Below are 16,828 nucleotides of genomic sequence, written 5' to 3'. Positions count from 1 at the left end.
CTGTTCCCAGGGCTCACAGTAGAGGTCAGCAAGGACAGTGACAAGAGGGGCCTGAAGTGGAGGACAAGGCAGAATTTTGGGGTTTTTTGAAAGCGTTCAAAGCTTATGCAATCTCATGGACTACTTTTTTTGTTATTTACATTTATTTTACCTACATCTTTTGTTATTGTTACACCTGGAGTTGTGATTCTTGAGCTTACATTTTCCTGCTAAGAGGCTCGCAGAGCTGTTCCCTGCTGCCCGCCAGGAGCAAGCCCTTCCTGGGCAGGTGTTGGAAGCCTTCCCCATGCCAGATGGGGCCCGGGCCTGGCTCACACAGCCACCCCTCACCTCCAGAGCCCCTGGCTTATCATCAAATCATGGAATAGGTTGGGTTGGAAGGGACCTCAGAGCCCATCCAGCTCCAATCCCCCGTCATGGGCAGGGACACCTCCCATCAGACCACGCTGCCCAAGGCCCCATCCAACCTGGCCCTGAGCACCTGCAGGGATGGGGCAGCCACAGCTCCCCTGGACAACCTGTGCCAGTGCCTCTACCATCTTACAGGGAAGAAATTCTTCCTAATGTCTAATCTCAATCTCCCCTCTTTCATCTTAAAACCGTTCCCCCTCGTCCTATCCCTACACTCCGTGATAAAGAGCCCCTCCCCAGCTTTCCTGGAGGCCCCTTTCAGCTCCACAAGCTGCTCTAAGCCGTCCCTCTCTCCCCACGACCCCCTCCACCTCCTCCCAGTACCGGGGCCCCTTACCACAGCCCCCAACATGGCGGCCGCGCCTCGCGCCCCGCCTCCTGTGGGCCCCTCTCTCCCTACCTGGAGGCCACCTCTCTATGGTGGGGGGAGAGGGAGCCGTGGGGGCTGGGGAGGGGGCGTGGTCGAGGTGGGTGTGTGGCGCGGCGCCCAGGCTGGGAGCGACTCCTCCTTTGTGTCTGCAGCCGCTGGGGCGGGGCGGCCTGCGGCTGGGGGCGGGGGGGGGGGGGGGGCAGGAGAGGAGGAGGAGGAGAAAAAGGAGGAGGCAGGAGGAGGAGGGGGGCAAGAGAGGGAGGAGGAGGGCAAGAGAGGGAGGAGGAGGCAGGAGAGGGGCAGCAGGAGAGGGACGAGGGGGGCAAGAGAGGAGGAGGAGGAGGAGGAGAAAAAGGAGGAGGGGGCAAGAGAGGGAGGAGGAGGCAGGAGAGGGGCAGGAGGAGGAGGTAGGAGGGAGGCAGGAGAGGGACAGCAGGAAGCAGGCAAAGAGGAGGAGGAGTGGGACAGGAGGAGGAGACAGGAGAGGAGGAGTTAGGAGAGGCAGAAAGAGGAGGGGGCAGGAGAGGCAGGAGAGGGAGGGAGGAGTGGGACAGGAGGAGAAGGAGGCAGAGGGAGAGGCAGGAGGAGGAGGGGACGGGAGGAGGAGGCAGAGGCAGGCGGAGAGGCGGAGGAGGGGCAGGCGGGTTGGCGGGTGCGGGCAGCGCCGCTCTCTCCGCTGCCCCCGCTCCGGCCGCCGCTGCCCGCGGGGCCGATGGGGCCGTAGGAGCGCCCTGCGGCGGCCGGGGGGCGATGCCCCGGCGCGGGGAGGCGGCCGCGGGGCGCTAAGAGCGCGGGATCTTCGCCTTCGGGTTTTTTTTTCCTCGTTGCCGTCCTCTCCGCCGCCGGGGATGCGCGCCCTGGCGCTCCTGCTCCTGCTCGCCGGGGCCGCGGCCGGTAAGTACCGGGGGTCCCTCGGCATCCCCGCCCCCCCCCCCCGCCCCCTAAACTCCCCAGCGCTCGGCGTCAGGGCAAATTAAACGCGCTTTATTGTGTAAACGAACTCGCCCCGCGTCGCAGCCCTCGTCCAAAGGCTCCTTCCAGCTTGGGGGAAATAAAGAGCTCGCCTTTTCGCTTTGCATGCCTCGCCCAGGCCATGCGGGGAGCTTTAATTTATGTTTTAATATATATTTTAATCCCCGGCGGAGCCCTGCCTGCCCGGCCGGGGGATCTTTGGGCACAGCCATTTTTAATTCTATCAGCATCGCGGCTTTTTAGGGGCCTTCAGCCTGGGCTGCGGCTCGAGAACGCTCTCGCTGCCAGGTAGAGAGGTGGATTTCTCTTCTTGGAGGACATACAAAGCAAAAACGGAGCTATTTCCATTGTGGGATGTGACTATAGAACGCTCACACCGACTGCTGAATGCATATATATATATATTCATATATATGTGTGTGTATATATATTCTTGGAGGAGTTACAGAGCAAAAATGTGGCGATTTCCCTCATCAGTTGTGATTATAGAATGCTCACGCTGACTACAGAATGGAGATATATGTACCTACTGCTATGTATATATGATTTTTTTTCTTAGAAGAGATAGGAAGGGAAAATATGGCTATTTCCCTCATCAGCTGTGTTCATAAAACACACTGACTGCTGAACGTGCATATATATATATATATATGCACACTACTGCCATGTATATATGTATTTTCTTTTTTGGAGGAGATACAAAGCAAAAACGTGGCTATTTCCCTCATCAGCTGTGATCATAAAACACTCACTGAATGTATATACATATATTTGCTGCGATGTATATATATTTTTTTTCTTTTCTTGGGAGGAGATATAGAAGCAGAAATGTGGCTATTTCCCTCGTCGCTCGTGATTATAGAACAAGAACAGTCACACTGGATGCCAAAAGATCTTGAAGAGTACCCTCTTTTTAACGAGAAGTTGGAAGCATATATGCTAAGAGCGTCCTTAATCGTATTTTTGGACAGTCTAGTCATATTTCTAGTGTTGTTGGGAAGCTCGGTGTCAGACAGGTAGGATGTTGGGCCGTAATATTGGAAGAGAGATGTATATTGGTCTGGCATCTTAGGTTTTCTCTTGTGGTGACAGATGAGCAGGTTGGAGCCTTCTGAGCATTTTCCAGCTTTGTTAGGCACTAATGGCAATTCTTGCTGTATGCATTTTTCAGCGGTTTCGGGAGACTCCTAGGACTTTGGTCTGTTTTTACTAATTGGGACCCAATATGCAGTGCTTGCTTTTTTTAGTGTTATTTTGTAATCTGATGTGTATAATTCATAAATGAGTCCTTGTAAGAAAATTGCTGCATCTTGCTGAGATGAGCCAATAAGGTGGTTCCTGTGTTACATTTCGGTGAGGTTTTTAAATTGAATTATTTGTCAGAGTTGAAGATACTCGGTGTCATTATTAGGAAAATCCTGTAAATGACATGTTTAGGCAGCTCCTTCACTGCTCTGACTGGGTAGTCCCTGATTTTCTTGCTTCTGCTTTTTAAGAGGTCTCTTTCAGGAAGGTATTTAAATGAAAATGTTGCCTGTACCATCCTGACCTTTGCCTGCCATTATTTTAGATGGATGTCTGCAGCATCTCTTGGTCGTAGTTTCTGAGGAGTGTTTCTCTTTTTCTTTTTTTTCTTTTCTGGAAGAAAAGGGACTTCTGAAGGTCAAAAGTCCTGATATGAAAGTGCATAAATCAAGAATGCCCAGCACCTTAACGTTTCTTTCAAATACAAATTCTGAAAAGTGTAGGCTTTTTTCGCCCTTTGTGAAAACTTTGTGGAGTTGGTAATTTCTTAGCCCTGATTGAGGGAGGGAGAAGGGTTACTGAAGGAGTGAGTCTGGATTTGAACCAGGCCAAGGGCTGGGCAGGTGCGGGAGGAGCCCATGGTTGCACAGTTTTGCCAATTCACCTCAATCCTGACAGGGCAACAGCATTCCTCGTGTTTCAGTTCTGGTTTTGCATTGTTAAAAGGGTATTAACGATGCTAGCTTGTTTGGTTATTTTGGGAATAGGAACCTATTTTCCCATTGTGATTTATTTCTTAATTGTGAAATTTTAACAATCTGCATTTCATTTCATAATCCTTTGGAAAAGTAATTACACGACTGATTGGGGCTTTATTTAAAGTAACTAGCGATGGATTTTAAGTTTGCACTGCATTTCAGGAAAAAAATGTCTGTACATGGGGAAGCTACACTAATGTGTAATTCTGCCCTTTTATGTTCATGAAAGAGCCAACACTCTTTCTTCTCTTCCCCTCCCCCAGAGTATGAACTGCGAGCTCCCATCTCAGTGAAAATGCTGCCTTTGTAGCTCTGAAACCCCCTATTAATTCTTATTTCTGATTAGCGAACGGATAGTATATCTCAACAGTGTATAAATTGAGTGTTTGTAAATGCAAACCCATGACATCAGAAGGAAAGCGTTTTCATAACAGGTTTATAAATTTCTGGCTGGAGGAGAATATCTGGGCCTCCTTGGGGAGTGCTCCACAAAGAGCTGGGCTTGCTGTGGCCTGGAAAGGAAAGATGTAAAGATGCATAAAGAAGACAAAGAAAAAAAAAAAACTTACGTCAGGGCCGTAGATGACAGTTTCGCTCATAATCTGGAATATGAATGAAGAAAGAAGGTAGTTCTTCCCTCACCTTTGTAACTGGAGATGTAATGAACTGGCTCTAGAATCAGAATTATTTGCTGATTATTAAGTGAAAGATATTACTGGCATTCTCCGTAAAATCTAGATCTTGACAGGTATCTGATAACTCTGTATTTAAATCCCTTGCAAAGGGAAATGTAAGGACATTTTTGCTATTCTAGTATTCAGTGAAAATCTGAGAGATTTCAAAAGTTATATTGGTAAAAAATTGATTTGCGTCACTTTGTTCTTTATTTCGCAAATGACCTGAAATACCTCTTTGTAAATCTTTTGTTTAGAACTATGAGACATAGTTATACACCCTAATATTTGAGAGGATTTGGATGCGTTAACGGTGAGGGTTGTCTGAAGAGGTGGTTGGTGAACCTCTGAGCTGTTCCGCAATATTGCTGAAGAATTTTGTTTGGGTGTTCATATGGGCCTGATATTAAAGATATAATCTTTCCTCATTTCACTTGCTTGCCTTCTGTGATATGCAATACTAAACCACTTTTCCTTCTTTATACGTATCCAGGGTAGACAGCATTCCATTGTCTAATATGTAAATTATTTGTGGAAAGTATAAAGTGAAAATTAAAGCAAACAGTATTTCCTTTTATCTTTGGAAGTCTTTCCGTACGTCTGTATCCATGTGGTTCAGCAGGGCTGCAAAATTTTCAGAGTGAATGAAATTGGGTAGAGATTGAAGTATTTTTTTTTAATGATAATTTAAATTATTAACTGAAACGAGTGAACTGAAGCATCTTCACCCAATTGTGTCTTGCCAGTTAAAGTTACTTTAGTGTCTCAACATAATTTATTTGAAATATGAATTGTATGACATGAGGAAAAGCCTCCTTTGGCTATTCAACTCAGTTCTTCTAATTCAGTGTTTTGAATTAGTAACTGACTATGTGTCTTGCATATTAAGCAGCTTTTAAACCTATCTGCACCCCAATTTCTGCATCTTCACTGGAGCTGTACCCATTGTCTGTGGTTCATTCAGATGTAATCTAAAACTTGAATTTATTTGTCTGTTTGACTTCAGAGCTGTCTCAGCAGTATTAGCTGAGCAGATGGAAACAGACTGTTTGCTTGAGTGGCACGGTGGGTATGCTGGATGGATCACCACGTATACAAGTGCAGCCTGTACGCCAGCCTAGGACTTCATCAACCGTCTAGTGGTATAAAGAAATAGCATAGCTGTGAAAGCACAGGATTCTGCACAGAGCCACCCACCCTGCTGAGAAGAGCCTTTTTCCATTAGGTAAATTGGCCTGTGTGAACCACTGGGATGTTTCAGCCGAGCGGCTTCCAGTTTCTGAGCAAACCTCACTATTTCTGTACTGCACTGTGAAGGGATGGGAGCTGCGCTCATCTGGTGGCTGAGGAGCCCAGATTTAAAGCTCTGAGACATTACACAGATACCTATTTAGCCTGGTATGAATGGGTTTACCCTCGAGGGAACCACGTGTGAAAGCTTGGCTGAATTGTCTGCTTATCCTCTGATGAAGGCAGGCAAGCCTCGCTCCACCCAGGACAAAGAGGGAAGCGTAACTGTATTTCATGTGTATTTCTTATGGTGAACTTTATACAAATTGATTGTTTTGATTGCATCTCTCTAGCAGGTTTTATAAACTTCTCTAAAAAATAATTTATTGACCTTTACATTTTTTTCCCCCTGCCTTTTTTTAGTCCATTAAGTATTTCTCAGTAGTCTAAATAGTCAGCAGCGTTGTTTCCTTGGTAGATATCACCTTCCTCTGCCTTGCTCACCAGAAGGAGGAGAAAGTTGCTATGTTAGGTTCTTCAGAAATGCTTTATTCCTAACAATACAGTGCGCAGCTTACTGTCACTGGAGCTATAATGTGTTTGGACTCAGTCTGACTATGCGGTGAATGTGTGCTGTCATTTTCTGAGCAGAATCTAACTTTCCCAGCCAGAGCTGCGTGTAGGCAGTGTATAAAGTTTTATTTGGAACAAAATGTTTATGCCCTGAACAAACCAGGCTTGGCGATGCTTTATATTGGGAAGGACAGGAATCTCTGCATAACTTACAGGCAGTTTTAAACATTAATTTTATTAAGCTTGTAGATTTAGTGGAACTGCTCACTGGTTGAATTTCAATTAAAAAATAAGTGGTATAGAAGAACTATTCTCAAAATCACTAATATTTCAATATTCAGGCTGATTTTCTGTGGGTTGTTTTACTTTTTTTTTTTTCTTTTGACTTCTTTTCTGTTTTCTTTATTTTGTTTTTGTTTTCTTTTGTTTTCCTTTTTCTCTGAAACATAAGTTCACTGAAGTGTAAGGCTGGAAGAGACTTCTGTTTCCTTCAGTGAAGAGGGATTTCACAGCTTGTGTAGGTAGTCTGGCCTGTTATAGTGCTCAATCATTATGGTTTTAATAATGCATCAGCAGTAGTATTTTTCCCCCTTCCATTCTAATGCACGATTGTTTAAGATATGCCTTAATTAATAGGTGGCAATCCATCTGAATGGGTAGTGTGGAATACACACATAGACAATTGCCCGGGAACTCAGTCTTGATAAGTTCACATGATGAAGGGTAGTGTGTCACACTTAGCTACAGGAATTCGCGGTGAGAAGCTTGAGTTGACTCCAGTGATTTAAAATGAAAATTTTGCAATTTAAAAAAACTGGTTTTGAAAACTTAAGATGTTGCTAAAATTTTGATTTCTGATGGTGCTCTCCTGACTGGAGGGGTCTGTTTTGCAGAGCGGGGAGCTGAGCTGAGCAGCAGCAGCAGCAGGAGTGGGGTTGGGTGGGAGAGGTCAGTCTGGGTGTGGGACTGGGAGGAAGAAAGGCTAGCAGGACAGTAGAGATTTGAAAGGATAAAGGATGAAGGATTCAATCTGTTTTGCGGTGGGATGAAAACCAAGGTGTATTAGAGATCCAGACAGAGATGGTGTCTTAAGTTTGTCAGAGTTGATTGGAAATTAGTGCCAGCAGTTGTGTGGTGGGATGAAGTTTTTGCGCTGGAGGAGAAAAAGAAAACTTAGTTGTAGGTAGCAGCTTTGAAAATTTCAGTTCTCTTCTGTGAGGATGAGATGCCTAGTTATTTAGATAATGCCTTTACCTTTCTCCCCTTCCCTCAGTCACAGAAATTTGGAAACCACAAGGTTTTTGGGTGGTGATGGTGTTTTATTCCAAGGGTTGATTGTCGCCTTGGGTTGGCATGGAATCATGTTTTTTGTTGTAAACTGTAAAGGTGTCTCTACCTTCTGGATCTCTCAGTACTTTGTATTCTCTATTTTGTTTCTTAATTCTGTGAGAGGAAGGGAGAGAGGGGAAAAAGGTACTGTTGATGAAGAACACTGTCATTTCCATCTGCGAACCCTTCCATCTCCACCAGTATCTTTTGAATCTGCAGGCCCATTTCAACCATATGCAAACGATGCTAGACGTCTCAAGAGATTAATTTGCTACTGTCTTTATGAAAACTAAGAACTGAATAAATGGGACAATTGCAAGTCAGGGGTTCCCTAAGGGGAAAGGAGAGCAGAACTCAGTCCAGGTAATATTCTTTGCTTAAAACTGCCTACCCGGTCAGTGCAGGGATGCTGGTAATCGTGTTGATGCGTACACCATTCTGGATGAAGCACAGTACATTTTGTCTTTTGTTCATTCAGTGTGCTGTAGGAGATCTGGGGGAGAACTGGGGATCTCGTTTGTGAAAGGGGTGGGAGTTGGGTGAGAAGTGTGGGAGGAAGGGCATGTTTATAGGCGTAGTCTACTGCTTGTGGGACAACTTGTGTTTCTGAGACCGTGCAGTGTGCAATTTTTTAAACTGAATTTCCAAAACAGTGCCCAGATCACTTTACTGGATGATTACCAATACATTTATGGCTTCACAGTGTGTATGAGTAACTTGCGTTTTATTGTATGCATTGTTTTTCACACTTTCAAAACTGGATTTAATTGATTATGCTGTGTATGCACTTAGCTTTAGTTCAGATATCCAAGACACTAAACTTTCTTATCTTTTCCAGTGGTGTTGTAACTTAACGCTTTTCCTGTGGTCTCTTTGAACGTTCGTTATGTATTATGCTTACTTGAACCTGTGAAGTGCATGAAAAATAGATTTATTATTTTCGTTAAGCAGAAGTAATGGAAAGGCAGGTACTGTCACCTTCTGGGTTGGAGTAAATGGCAGACAATGACACAGCTCATGGTGCAGTGAACTTCTGAGCTGCTGCGCTGTCACCGGCAAGTACGCTGGGTAATGCTGGCAGCAGTGCACAGCAGCTTGTGCTGTTATGTTTAGCCAAAAGGTTATACTGCATTCATGCTCCTTGTTCTACTGTACATACTTGTCCTATTTTGAGTTGTAAGCAGGATGGGTGTAAGGAAATATGGGTAAGAGGCTTTTTTTTTTTTTGAGTGGGATGACTGAAAGTATAATCGTAGGTCATGTACGTTAATTGGGCCCCTTAATTTATAGATTAGAGAATGCAGCACTTAATTAATAGCAAAGTATTGGGCGTTGGCAGTGTCATCTCCCAAGCTCATCATTCTTGGCATGAAGTACACTTCCCTCTGCATAAGCCACAAAGGTCAGGTTCACCCGGTGTGAGAAGCTTTAGCGTAGTTCTGTGATAAGAACAACTAACTAAACATGCTCTTCTTTTATTGCTTTTGCCTTCTCAGGCTTACTCAGTTTGGCTTCCTTTCTGTTAAAAATAAAACATTTTATTTTTGCATACAGAGTGGTATGGGTACAGATACTATAAAACAACTCTTAGATCATCCATATTAGAGAACCTTAATTAGATTTTCTAAGAATTTAAGCTAATTTACAGTCTTTTGCTATTCTGAAATTTGTTAGACTTGACAAACATATATCGGTAAAAAAATAATGGGTAGTGTTGATGTTCAAGCTATTTTCTATAGCAATGATTGTATTAAATAAATTATCTTACCGGAGCACGTTTAGTTGTCCACTGCTAAAAAATGTTTGCTTTTGTTAGTGGTGGAGAGGTTCTGTTGTATTTAGTTTGTTGCTGGATCTACTTGAAAATTAATCCTTCCTTCTGGTGGTGCCCTTTAGAGAGAAATCAGCAAAAGTGGCCTGGCTGTGGGGCTTTGTGTTCCTGTGCTTTCTAACTTGCAAAACCCTTGGTGTGGATATACTGTACACTGTAGATGTGTGCTACATGCTGTGAACTTTGCCAGTAATTTTTAAAACTAAACCCTAGAAGTTATTTTTCTATGTTTATTTGCAGGCAAGGGCCCTTTTAGCTGAAGGTTAGGATTTTCTTCATGCTAACTAGTTCTTAAATATAAATTTTCATTACGTTTGGTGTCTGACATATGAATGATATGTAGAGCCAATATAGTAAGCTGAGGAAAACTTAAGATTGCACTAGGAAAATTGTAGTTTGTGGCACCGCCATAAGTATGCAAAACAAAACCAGACACTTAGTCCAGGGACAGTCTTTATGAGTTAAAATAATTTAAGTTGCAATCGGAGAAGGATAAAAGGAACACTGTAATGAAGTTCGTCTGGATGCCACCACGGTGTAAGTTTCTAATGTTTGCATGTTTAGAGTTCTTTTGCCTTTATTTCTAGCCCTAATGGCCTGGTGGAGGAGCTGTAGCCGGGGCAGCTGCCCCCACTGAAATAGTCCCTGGCCCAGACTGTGCCAGCTGTAAGCCAGACTGAGCTGGGGCAGGGTGCAGCCTCCTGCCTGGCAGGGCTTGCTGCTGGAATTGGAGCTGGATGCGCCTGGGAAGTGGGAAAACTTGTTCCAGCATTCGGTGCTATTCTTACTCTGCTTTGCAGGCTGGGATGAATGACTCCATGAATCTAAATGAGTGAAAAAAAGATCTGGAAACAGTTTATTTCTGCTTAAATCAGAGTAAATAATTTCTCATGCACACCGCAGCAGATTTGGATCTCTCTGTAAACTTTTTTATATGGAACATATTCAAATCCCTGATTCTAGTGTGTGTTGCACAGACACAGTGAAGACAGCTGGTAATAGGCATATATGTGTGTGTGTGTGATTGTAGGTATATATATCCTTATATACTTATTATGTTACTGAAATTCGGGTATACCAACCTGCTTCACTACTAAAACCTAATATTTTAATGTTAGCAAATTAGCTGCTTGCTTGATGTTCTTAATTTCCAAGAAGTCCATCTAAACAGAAGTCCATCTAAACAGAAGTCCATCTAAACAGAAGTCCATCTAAACAGATGTATGACTGATCAACTTTACAGTTATTAATTATATCCAGAATCTATGAGGTTGTGTTAAATACTTTCTCTTTTAGTTATATTATGATGAATCTGGCATAATTATATTTCAGTTAAATTTAGTCTGTAGTAGTTAATGCTGTTGCAGCAGAACAGTTGTTTGCCCATAGTTATTTAGCCTTGTTTTAGAGGAGAATTTAAAATCTAGTAAATATTTTTTCCTGAGTTTTTCAGTACAAACTTAGAAATATGTTGTCACAAATAAAGAGACTTTCTTCACTTTTATTGTTTCTTGTCAGAGGGGTAATACCCTTAATGAAGGTGTCAGCAAATTTACCTTCTCTTATTTTAAGAGGTAGTGGAACCGAGTGTTTGTGTGCAAAACAAATAAACCCCTAATTGATTATTTTACCACTCTGTGTGCAGATTATATCATGCTACTTGAAATTGAAGATGTGGCCTTTGGGCACAGGAATACACAGTCCAAACATGACACAACGTACTAAAGGCATTTAGAAAATGGGGAAAAGGTGTGTAAAATAAGGAAGACTACAATATAGTATAATAACTCAAACAACTTCATCGTTTCATTTGGAGAATGCAAGAATATTTTCTTCTTGCTTTCCTGCATATGGGGGGAAAAAAACAGTGAGGTCCTAAGACACTTGAAAAATAAGTAATGCTTAATATGTGAGACTGGCAAGCATATTCTGAGCAGAAGTCACTTCACTGAAGGAAATCTAGAGGTGTTTAAGAAGGAATGCAGTAGAAGGGATGTTAAATTGGGTCCTGCTGAGAAATGGAAGAGTTAAATGTGAAAGCAACTATTCAGATGTCACATACTTCAAATCAGTCATCAAAACAAAGTCCTTCATCTTGAAGCAAATGGAGGTCTCCAAAAAAGGCAAATACCGTCAAAGTGATGTCATGGACAACAACTTGATTTTCTCAGCTGGTTTTGGAAGGGTGGGAGAAGGGTTAGTAACAAGGGAGCTGAGCTGAGAACGTAAGGCATGCAGAGGAATGAAAACTGTGTTTTTTAACAGGGTGTAAGCAAAACTGGATAGAGGTGGTGATCGAGGAAAGAGAGAAAGAAGATAGGCTGAAAAGTTAAAAAGCTACACAGTTAATTAAGATTCTCATTAAAAACACTGGGACCTGTTGGAAAGAGTGGTGACTTGTAGCACACAAGGCAATGTGTGTTACACTCCTACTCCTGTATCCTGTTACAGAAAGAAGCTTGCAGTAGTGAAGTAAGAAAGCATTTGGAATTGCCAGTAAATCCAGAATGCATCCTCTGGAATTGTGTCTGAACTGCACTGTGTATAGCTGGTGCTCATAGCAGCCACAAGTTTTTGTTTAAACTGCTTGGAGTGTAGAGAAACAGATGAAAACTAAAATTTTAACTTTAAAAAACCCCGTTTTTATGTGGCAAATAATGCAAAACTTTACTGAGCATATTTTTGTACCAAGAAGCTGGTAGTTGTGCTGGCTGAAATAAGAATTTGCATAGAATCTCAATCCTTTTTATAACTTTACCTCCTTGCGTTTGGTTAGGATTAATCTTCCATCAAATTGTTGTTAAATATTTGTGAAAATCGGTGCAGTGTCTCAGCTAATGCTCGATTGAAGCATTTGAATGACTATGGGGTTTTACAAATAGCACCTATTTTTTAATGATGCTTTACTACTAACAAGAGGAGATACGGCTCTTCTGTGGTGGCACTTTTCATGTATTTGTCGTGCATATGGTATCTTTTTCTGCCAACTTCAGATTTTAAAATGTAGTTTAATAGTTTTCAGACACCGAGATTCAATGTACGTTTTACGATGCTGTTATATATAACTTTTAATCTTCCTGCAATATGTTCATGCATATAATGCAAAATAAAAACTAAACAAAAGACATCAACAGCCTTTAGCCAGGCTTCTAATTGAAGTTAAGATGGTTCTAAATACTAAACTTCTTACTGTATCAGCTAACTCTTCTTCTGTATCTGATTACTGAGGGGAAAATGAAAATTTATGCGGATGTTCTGTATTTAAATGGAAATTTAAACAAGTCACTTTTCTGTGCTGAAGTGATGCCAGTTATGAGCTTCTCAGCATTGCTTTCTTTACATATTTTTGCGTTCATGCTATAAGTTAAAAAGCGGAATCACTTTGGGACAATGAAGTTCAGTACAATTATATTCTATTTTCACATGCTTATTGTATAAGATGCTAGTGTAATCCCACCAGCCTTCTTAGTATTCCAGTGTTCTGAATACTTAATTGATTTGTACAGATTTACAGTTAGTTCTTAGAACTTGACACAGATTTTAGAGATTGGGCATTTTAAGTGAGACTATCAGGAAACACTGAGAAGTAAGGCTATTACAATATCCATGCTTCTCCAGATAAAACTAGACATCCTGGCTGGATGTTATTACAGGGGAAGGTATTTATGTCTTGATTCTTTTCCTAGATTTGCCCACCCTTCTCCACCCTTGGCTGTATTATTCTTTTTAGGATAGTTAGTATAAGCATGTAATGAATTTACATTTATGTTACTGACATGTGCTTTCAACATATAATTGCAACTAAATAGTTTCACATAATCTAGGAATGCCGCATAGAAACAGTTATTGCTTTTAGCTGAAATATATAATGACAAATGAGGATGACGTATATGATAGAATCTGATAGTAAATTCCTCTGTGGCAATTACATAAAGCACTTAGTTTCAGCACTTAATTGATAACACCACGTCTTGCTTCACTTCCGTGAGGTGTGGGAATCTGAGGTGCAGAGGTAACTGCATTCCATCAGGTTTCAGTCTAGACAGGCACGAGAGCATCATTCATCCTGTACCAAACAAGAAAGGCTAATCACCTTCTTAAAAGTGACCTTGCAGCTAAAGAATGTGCTGTGGTGGGCACACGGAATGGCAAGTCAAGAGCTCAGTGCATCACCAGCAATACTCTTCCTAGAGTTAAGGATCCCAACTTGAAAGGATGCCGTCTGGATTGCAGAATGCTGGTTTCCTCTCATTTAATAGGAGTGGTGGTTTTTGAAAGAAATGGTTTAATGAAGTGCTGTTCAGTTAATTATATTTGCTTTGAAGGAAAAGCTTGTTATCTGGTTGGGGTGGGAGGAAGTCTAAGTACACTTAGTACACTTTTATAGCCACAAGTATTAGGAAACACTATTGGAGACTCATCTTTCTCCTTTAATTGAAGAGTAGTAGAGTGAGTTTGACTTTTTCAAACAAGGTTTCCAAAGAACGGGCTTTTTATTTTTATTTTTTTTTTTAACAAGTAGATGTGTCTGCGTCCAAGGTGTATCAAAATGTGAAGGTAAACTGATGTAGGACAAGCTGAGCCTAGTGTAATTAGTTCTGCAGGATTTGTTGGCTTGATTTCTGTGTAGACACTACCAGAATCAGTTGGGGAGGACTGCTGAGGGGAAAAATGATGAAGCTGTTGAGGAAAATGTGGAAAGGTAATTTCAAGTTTTCCTGGTGATGTGAAGACAAACAGCGAGTAGCAGACCTCAGTAGTAGCTTAGGAGGTACAAGCAGTGAAATAAAACTTAACAGCTTGAGGATGAATGTTAAGAACCATAAATAAAGAGATGTTAAGGGGCAGGATCGGTTCAGACGCAAACTAAATAGTTAGCCAATTGCTTTGCTTTAGTTGCTCATGTGAATGCTCCTAACTTGCAGTGAGTGTAAAATAGTTCTTGGGAAGAAGTTGTGGTCTTGCACCTATGAAGTCGCTGCAGAATATTTCACGTACAGTAAATTGCTACTGTAATTTCATATTTTATCTTACCTGGCTTTGTGTCCATCATTCCTTCTCCCATGTCAATTGTTCAGCTTGAGCAGGAGATGATAATACCTCTGCAGTTTAAGATCCTAGTGAAGCATTTAAAGGAGGGAAGCTGCAAATGTTATGTTTAGCAGAGGATAAGCATAATTCTAGTTCTGTTTTAATTAGCAAAATCAGAATTACCTAAAAGCAGGGCATTGAAACAAACATGAAATCAGTCATATAGAGCATCAGAAAATCATTATTATAACTATCTGTCTGACCTTGATTCATCTGCGTTGTGCATAATTGTGACAGTTTTTTTTTTCTCTTCAGGATCTCTACCTCATTTGGTAGAAAAAGGGGTAATTTCAAGTTCTTGCAGAGAAGAGTTTCACAGTTGCAGACCTTCCTCCATCTCTCTTCGCCTGTTTGTAGGGGGTTCTTCACTCTTCTTTCTTGATAGTCTCCTTTTTGTTTTCACTTATTCCCTTTGTTTCTGTTATTGTCAAAAGACATTTTTATTTAAACTTGAACATTACTGTTTCATGCATTTTTTAGCTTTAATGAAAAGCAGCGAGTTGTATCACGTTACTAAAAAGAGATCTTTGATAAGTGCTCGAATCAACTGGGATGCTTAAAGGAAGTGCGAAAGACTGAAGTTTATTCTTCCCTAAAGGAATGCTTAGCTTCCCCGACTCATCTGATATGCTTTTTAAAAGCGGCGCTCTTTTATTTTTCCGCTTTTAGTGTCTGCAGAACACAAACTCTGAGAATCTCGATTGATAAATGACAGACCCTCTGTGAATGTGTGATTTTTGGTGGGGGAAATGTGGTGAGGTGAGGTTGGAGGTGGTATAGGGCAGCCATTGCCTATGTGAACTTGGCTCAGTGTAGCACTAGAGAGGTGGCTCGTCTGCTAAACTTCTGTTCAACATGCATGAACTTGAGTAATTAAGGAAGCAATTTCAGAGATACACTTAGATAATGCTTTCGGAAGAATCATATGAAGCTTTGGTTAGGATTTGGGGAGGGGGCCCGTTACGGTAAAATTGCATGGAGGGCTCTTCCAGTCCTTGAGGAACATGCAGGTTCCATGGCAGAGGTTTCCAAACTGTTTCTTCTGTAGTGCAATTTATTCAAGAGTTCAAGGACTTTTGAAAGGCAAGCTGATAATGTGTGTTTTCACTATGCGTAGAGGCAAACTAAAATTATTTTCAGTGTTGTCAACTGCTGTACGGGGAGGGGAGAGGGTGTGACAGTTCAAAAGGAAAACCATCATGCTCTTTCAGAGATCTGTATCTGTTCATTAGTGTGACAGTGGATACCTTTCCTTGTAGTTCTGCTAGAATTCTTTTAAATTCTCATCTTTGTGTTTAGAGTTGTATTGTGCAAGACTGATGAGATCAGGCTTTGGAAGTTAGCTTAGAATTGCCGTGGCCTTTGCTTGCTCTGCCCTTCCTATCCTTCCGGTTTTTATTCACAAAATGTATACAAATGTGAATACAAAGACTGTCCTCGTCTCAAATGTCTCCGCTAGAGGAAAAGAAGAGTTCCTCTCTCCTTTCCCATACTTGGCATATGATGGCATTTATCCAGTTCTGGTAAGGAGTGCAGAAAACTTGTAGCATATGATAATAAACCTCTCATAGCTTTAAGATAAACAGAATTAAACTAGAGGCAGAGTTAACTAGGTCTTTAGCAATGATACTCCTAGAGAGAAGCTCCTAAATTCCTCTTTAATGATCCACCAAATGTTTGCTTTTGCTTATCAGAAGCTGACAAACCACACAGTGCTGTCTGTCTCTACAGATTCCTCTGCTCCAGTCAAATTGTCTTGAGCGCAAATGATCACACCAAGTAGCAGTGCTTCAGGAACACAAGCAAAATATGCTTGTGTGAGCATTAAACAACAGCAAGTTAAACCTGGATCTCTGCCTGGCCTGCAGGTTTGTGTTCAGAGCCTTACCTTGTTAAGGCTCGCTGTTTCTGTGTGGAACAGAAATAGATGCATTTGAAGGCAAAATTGCCCTCTGCCCTCCTGGGCAGAAGTTGGTTTGGAAGCAGTAAGCCGCTTTTGCTTTCAACCTGTTGATAGCGTTGAAAACAGTACATTGCTGCAAGCTGCAAGCCCGGGTAGGTTGTCAAAGTGGCAGAGAGAAAAGGAAACGGTAGTTAGGGTTGGTAGATAGGGCAAAGAAAGGAAATGGGAGCCTCCCTTGAGTGCAGCCACTAAGCAAAATAGTTAAAAATAGCTGCTTTTCCCCTCTAAGCAATTGTCTGAGTTGCCATAAATGTTGTTGATTCTTGGGAGCTGGAGACAAGTCTCATTCCTGGGATTTTCTGTTCTGAGACACCAGTTGTGTTTTGAGAACTTGTGCTGCACGCACCACTGATGACTGCAGTCCAGTGTTTAGAAGAAAGA

At 41.9% G+C, this 16,828-nt stretch overlaps 1 protein-coding gene across 1 annotated transcript in view; it reads left to right on the top strand.

Annotated features, from left to right (window-relative positions):
* Positions 1 to 1,348: 1,348 nt before the first annotated feature.
* BMPR2 (bone morphogenetic protein receptor type 2) overlaps positions 1,349 to 16,828 on the top strand; it is a 107,850-nt gene continuing 92,370 nt past the window's right edge. Inside the window, exon 1 of the mRNA XM_054069872.1 lies at positions 1,349 to 1,675. Within this exon, the coding sequence (XP_053925847.1) occupies positions 1,630 to 1,675 (46 nt within the window). The 5' untranslated portion in view covers positions 1,349 to 1,629. The remainder of the gene's footprint in view (positions 1,676 to 16,828) is intronic.

The sequence above is a fragment of the Cuculus canorus genome, chromosome 6 (assembly GCF_017976375.1).
Source record: "Cuculus canorus isolate bCucCan1 chromosome 6, bCucCan1.pri, whole genome shotgun sequence".
In the NCBI taxonomy this organism is placed as follows: Eukaryota; Metazoa; Chordata; class Aves; order Cuculiformes; family Cuculidae; genus Cuculus; species Cuculus canorus.
This window is presented reverse-complemented; position numbering and strand designations above follow the sequence as displayed.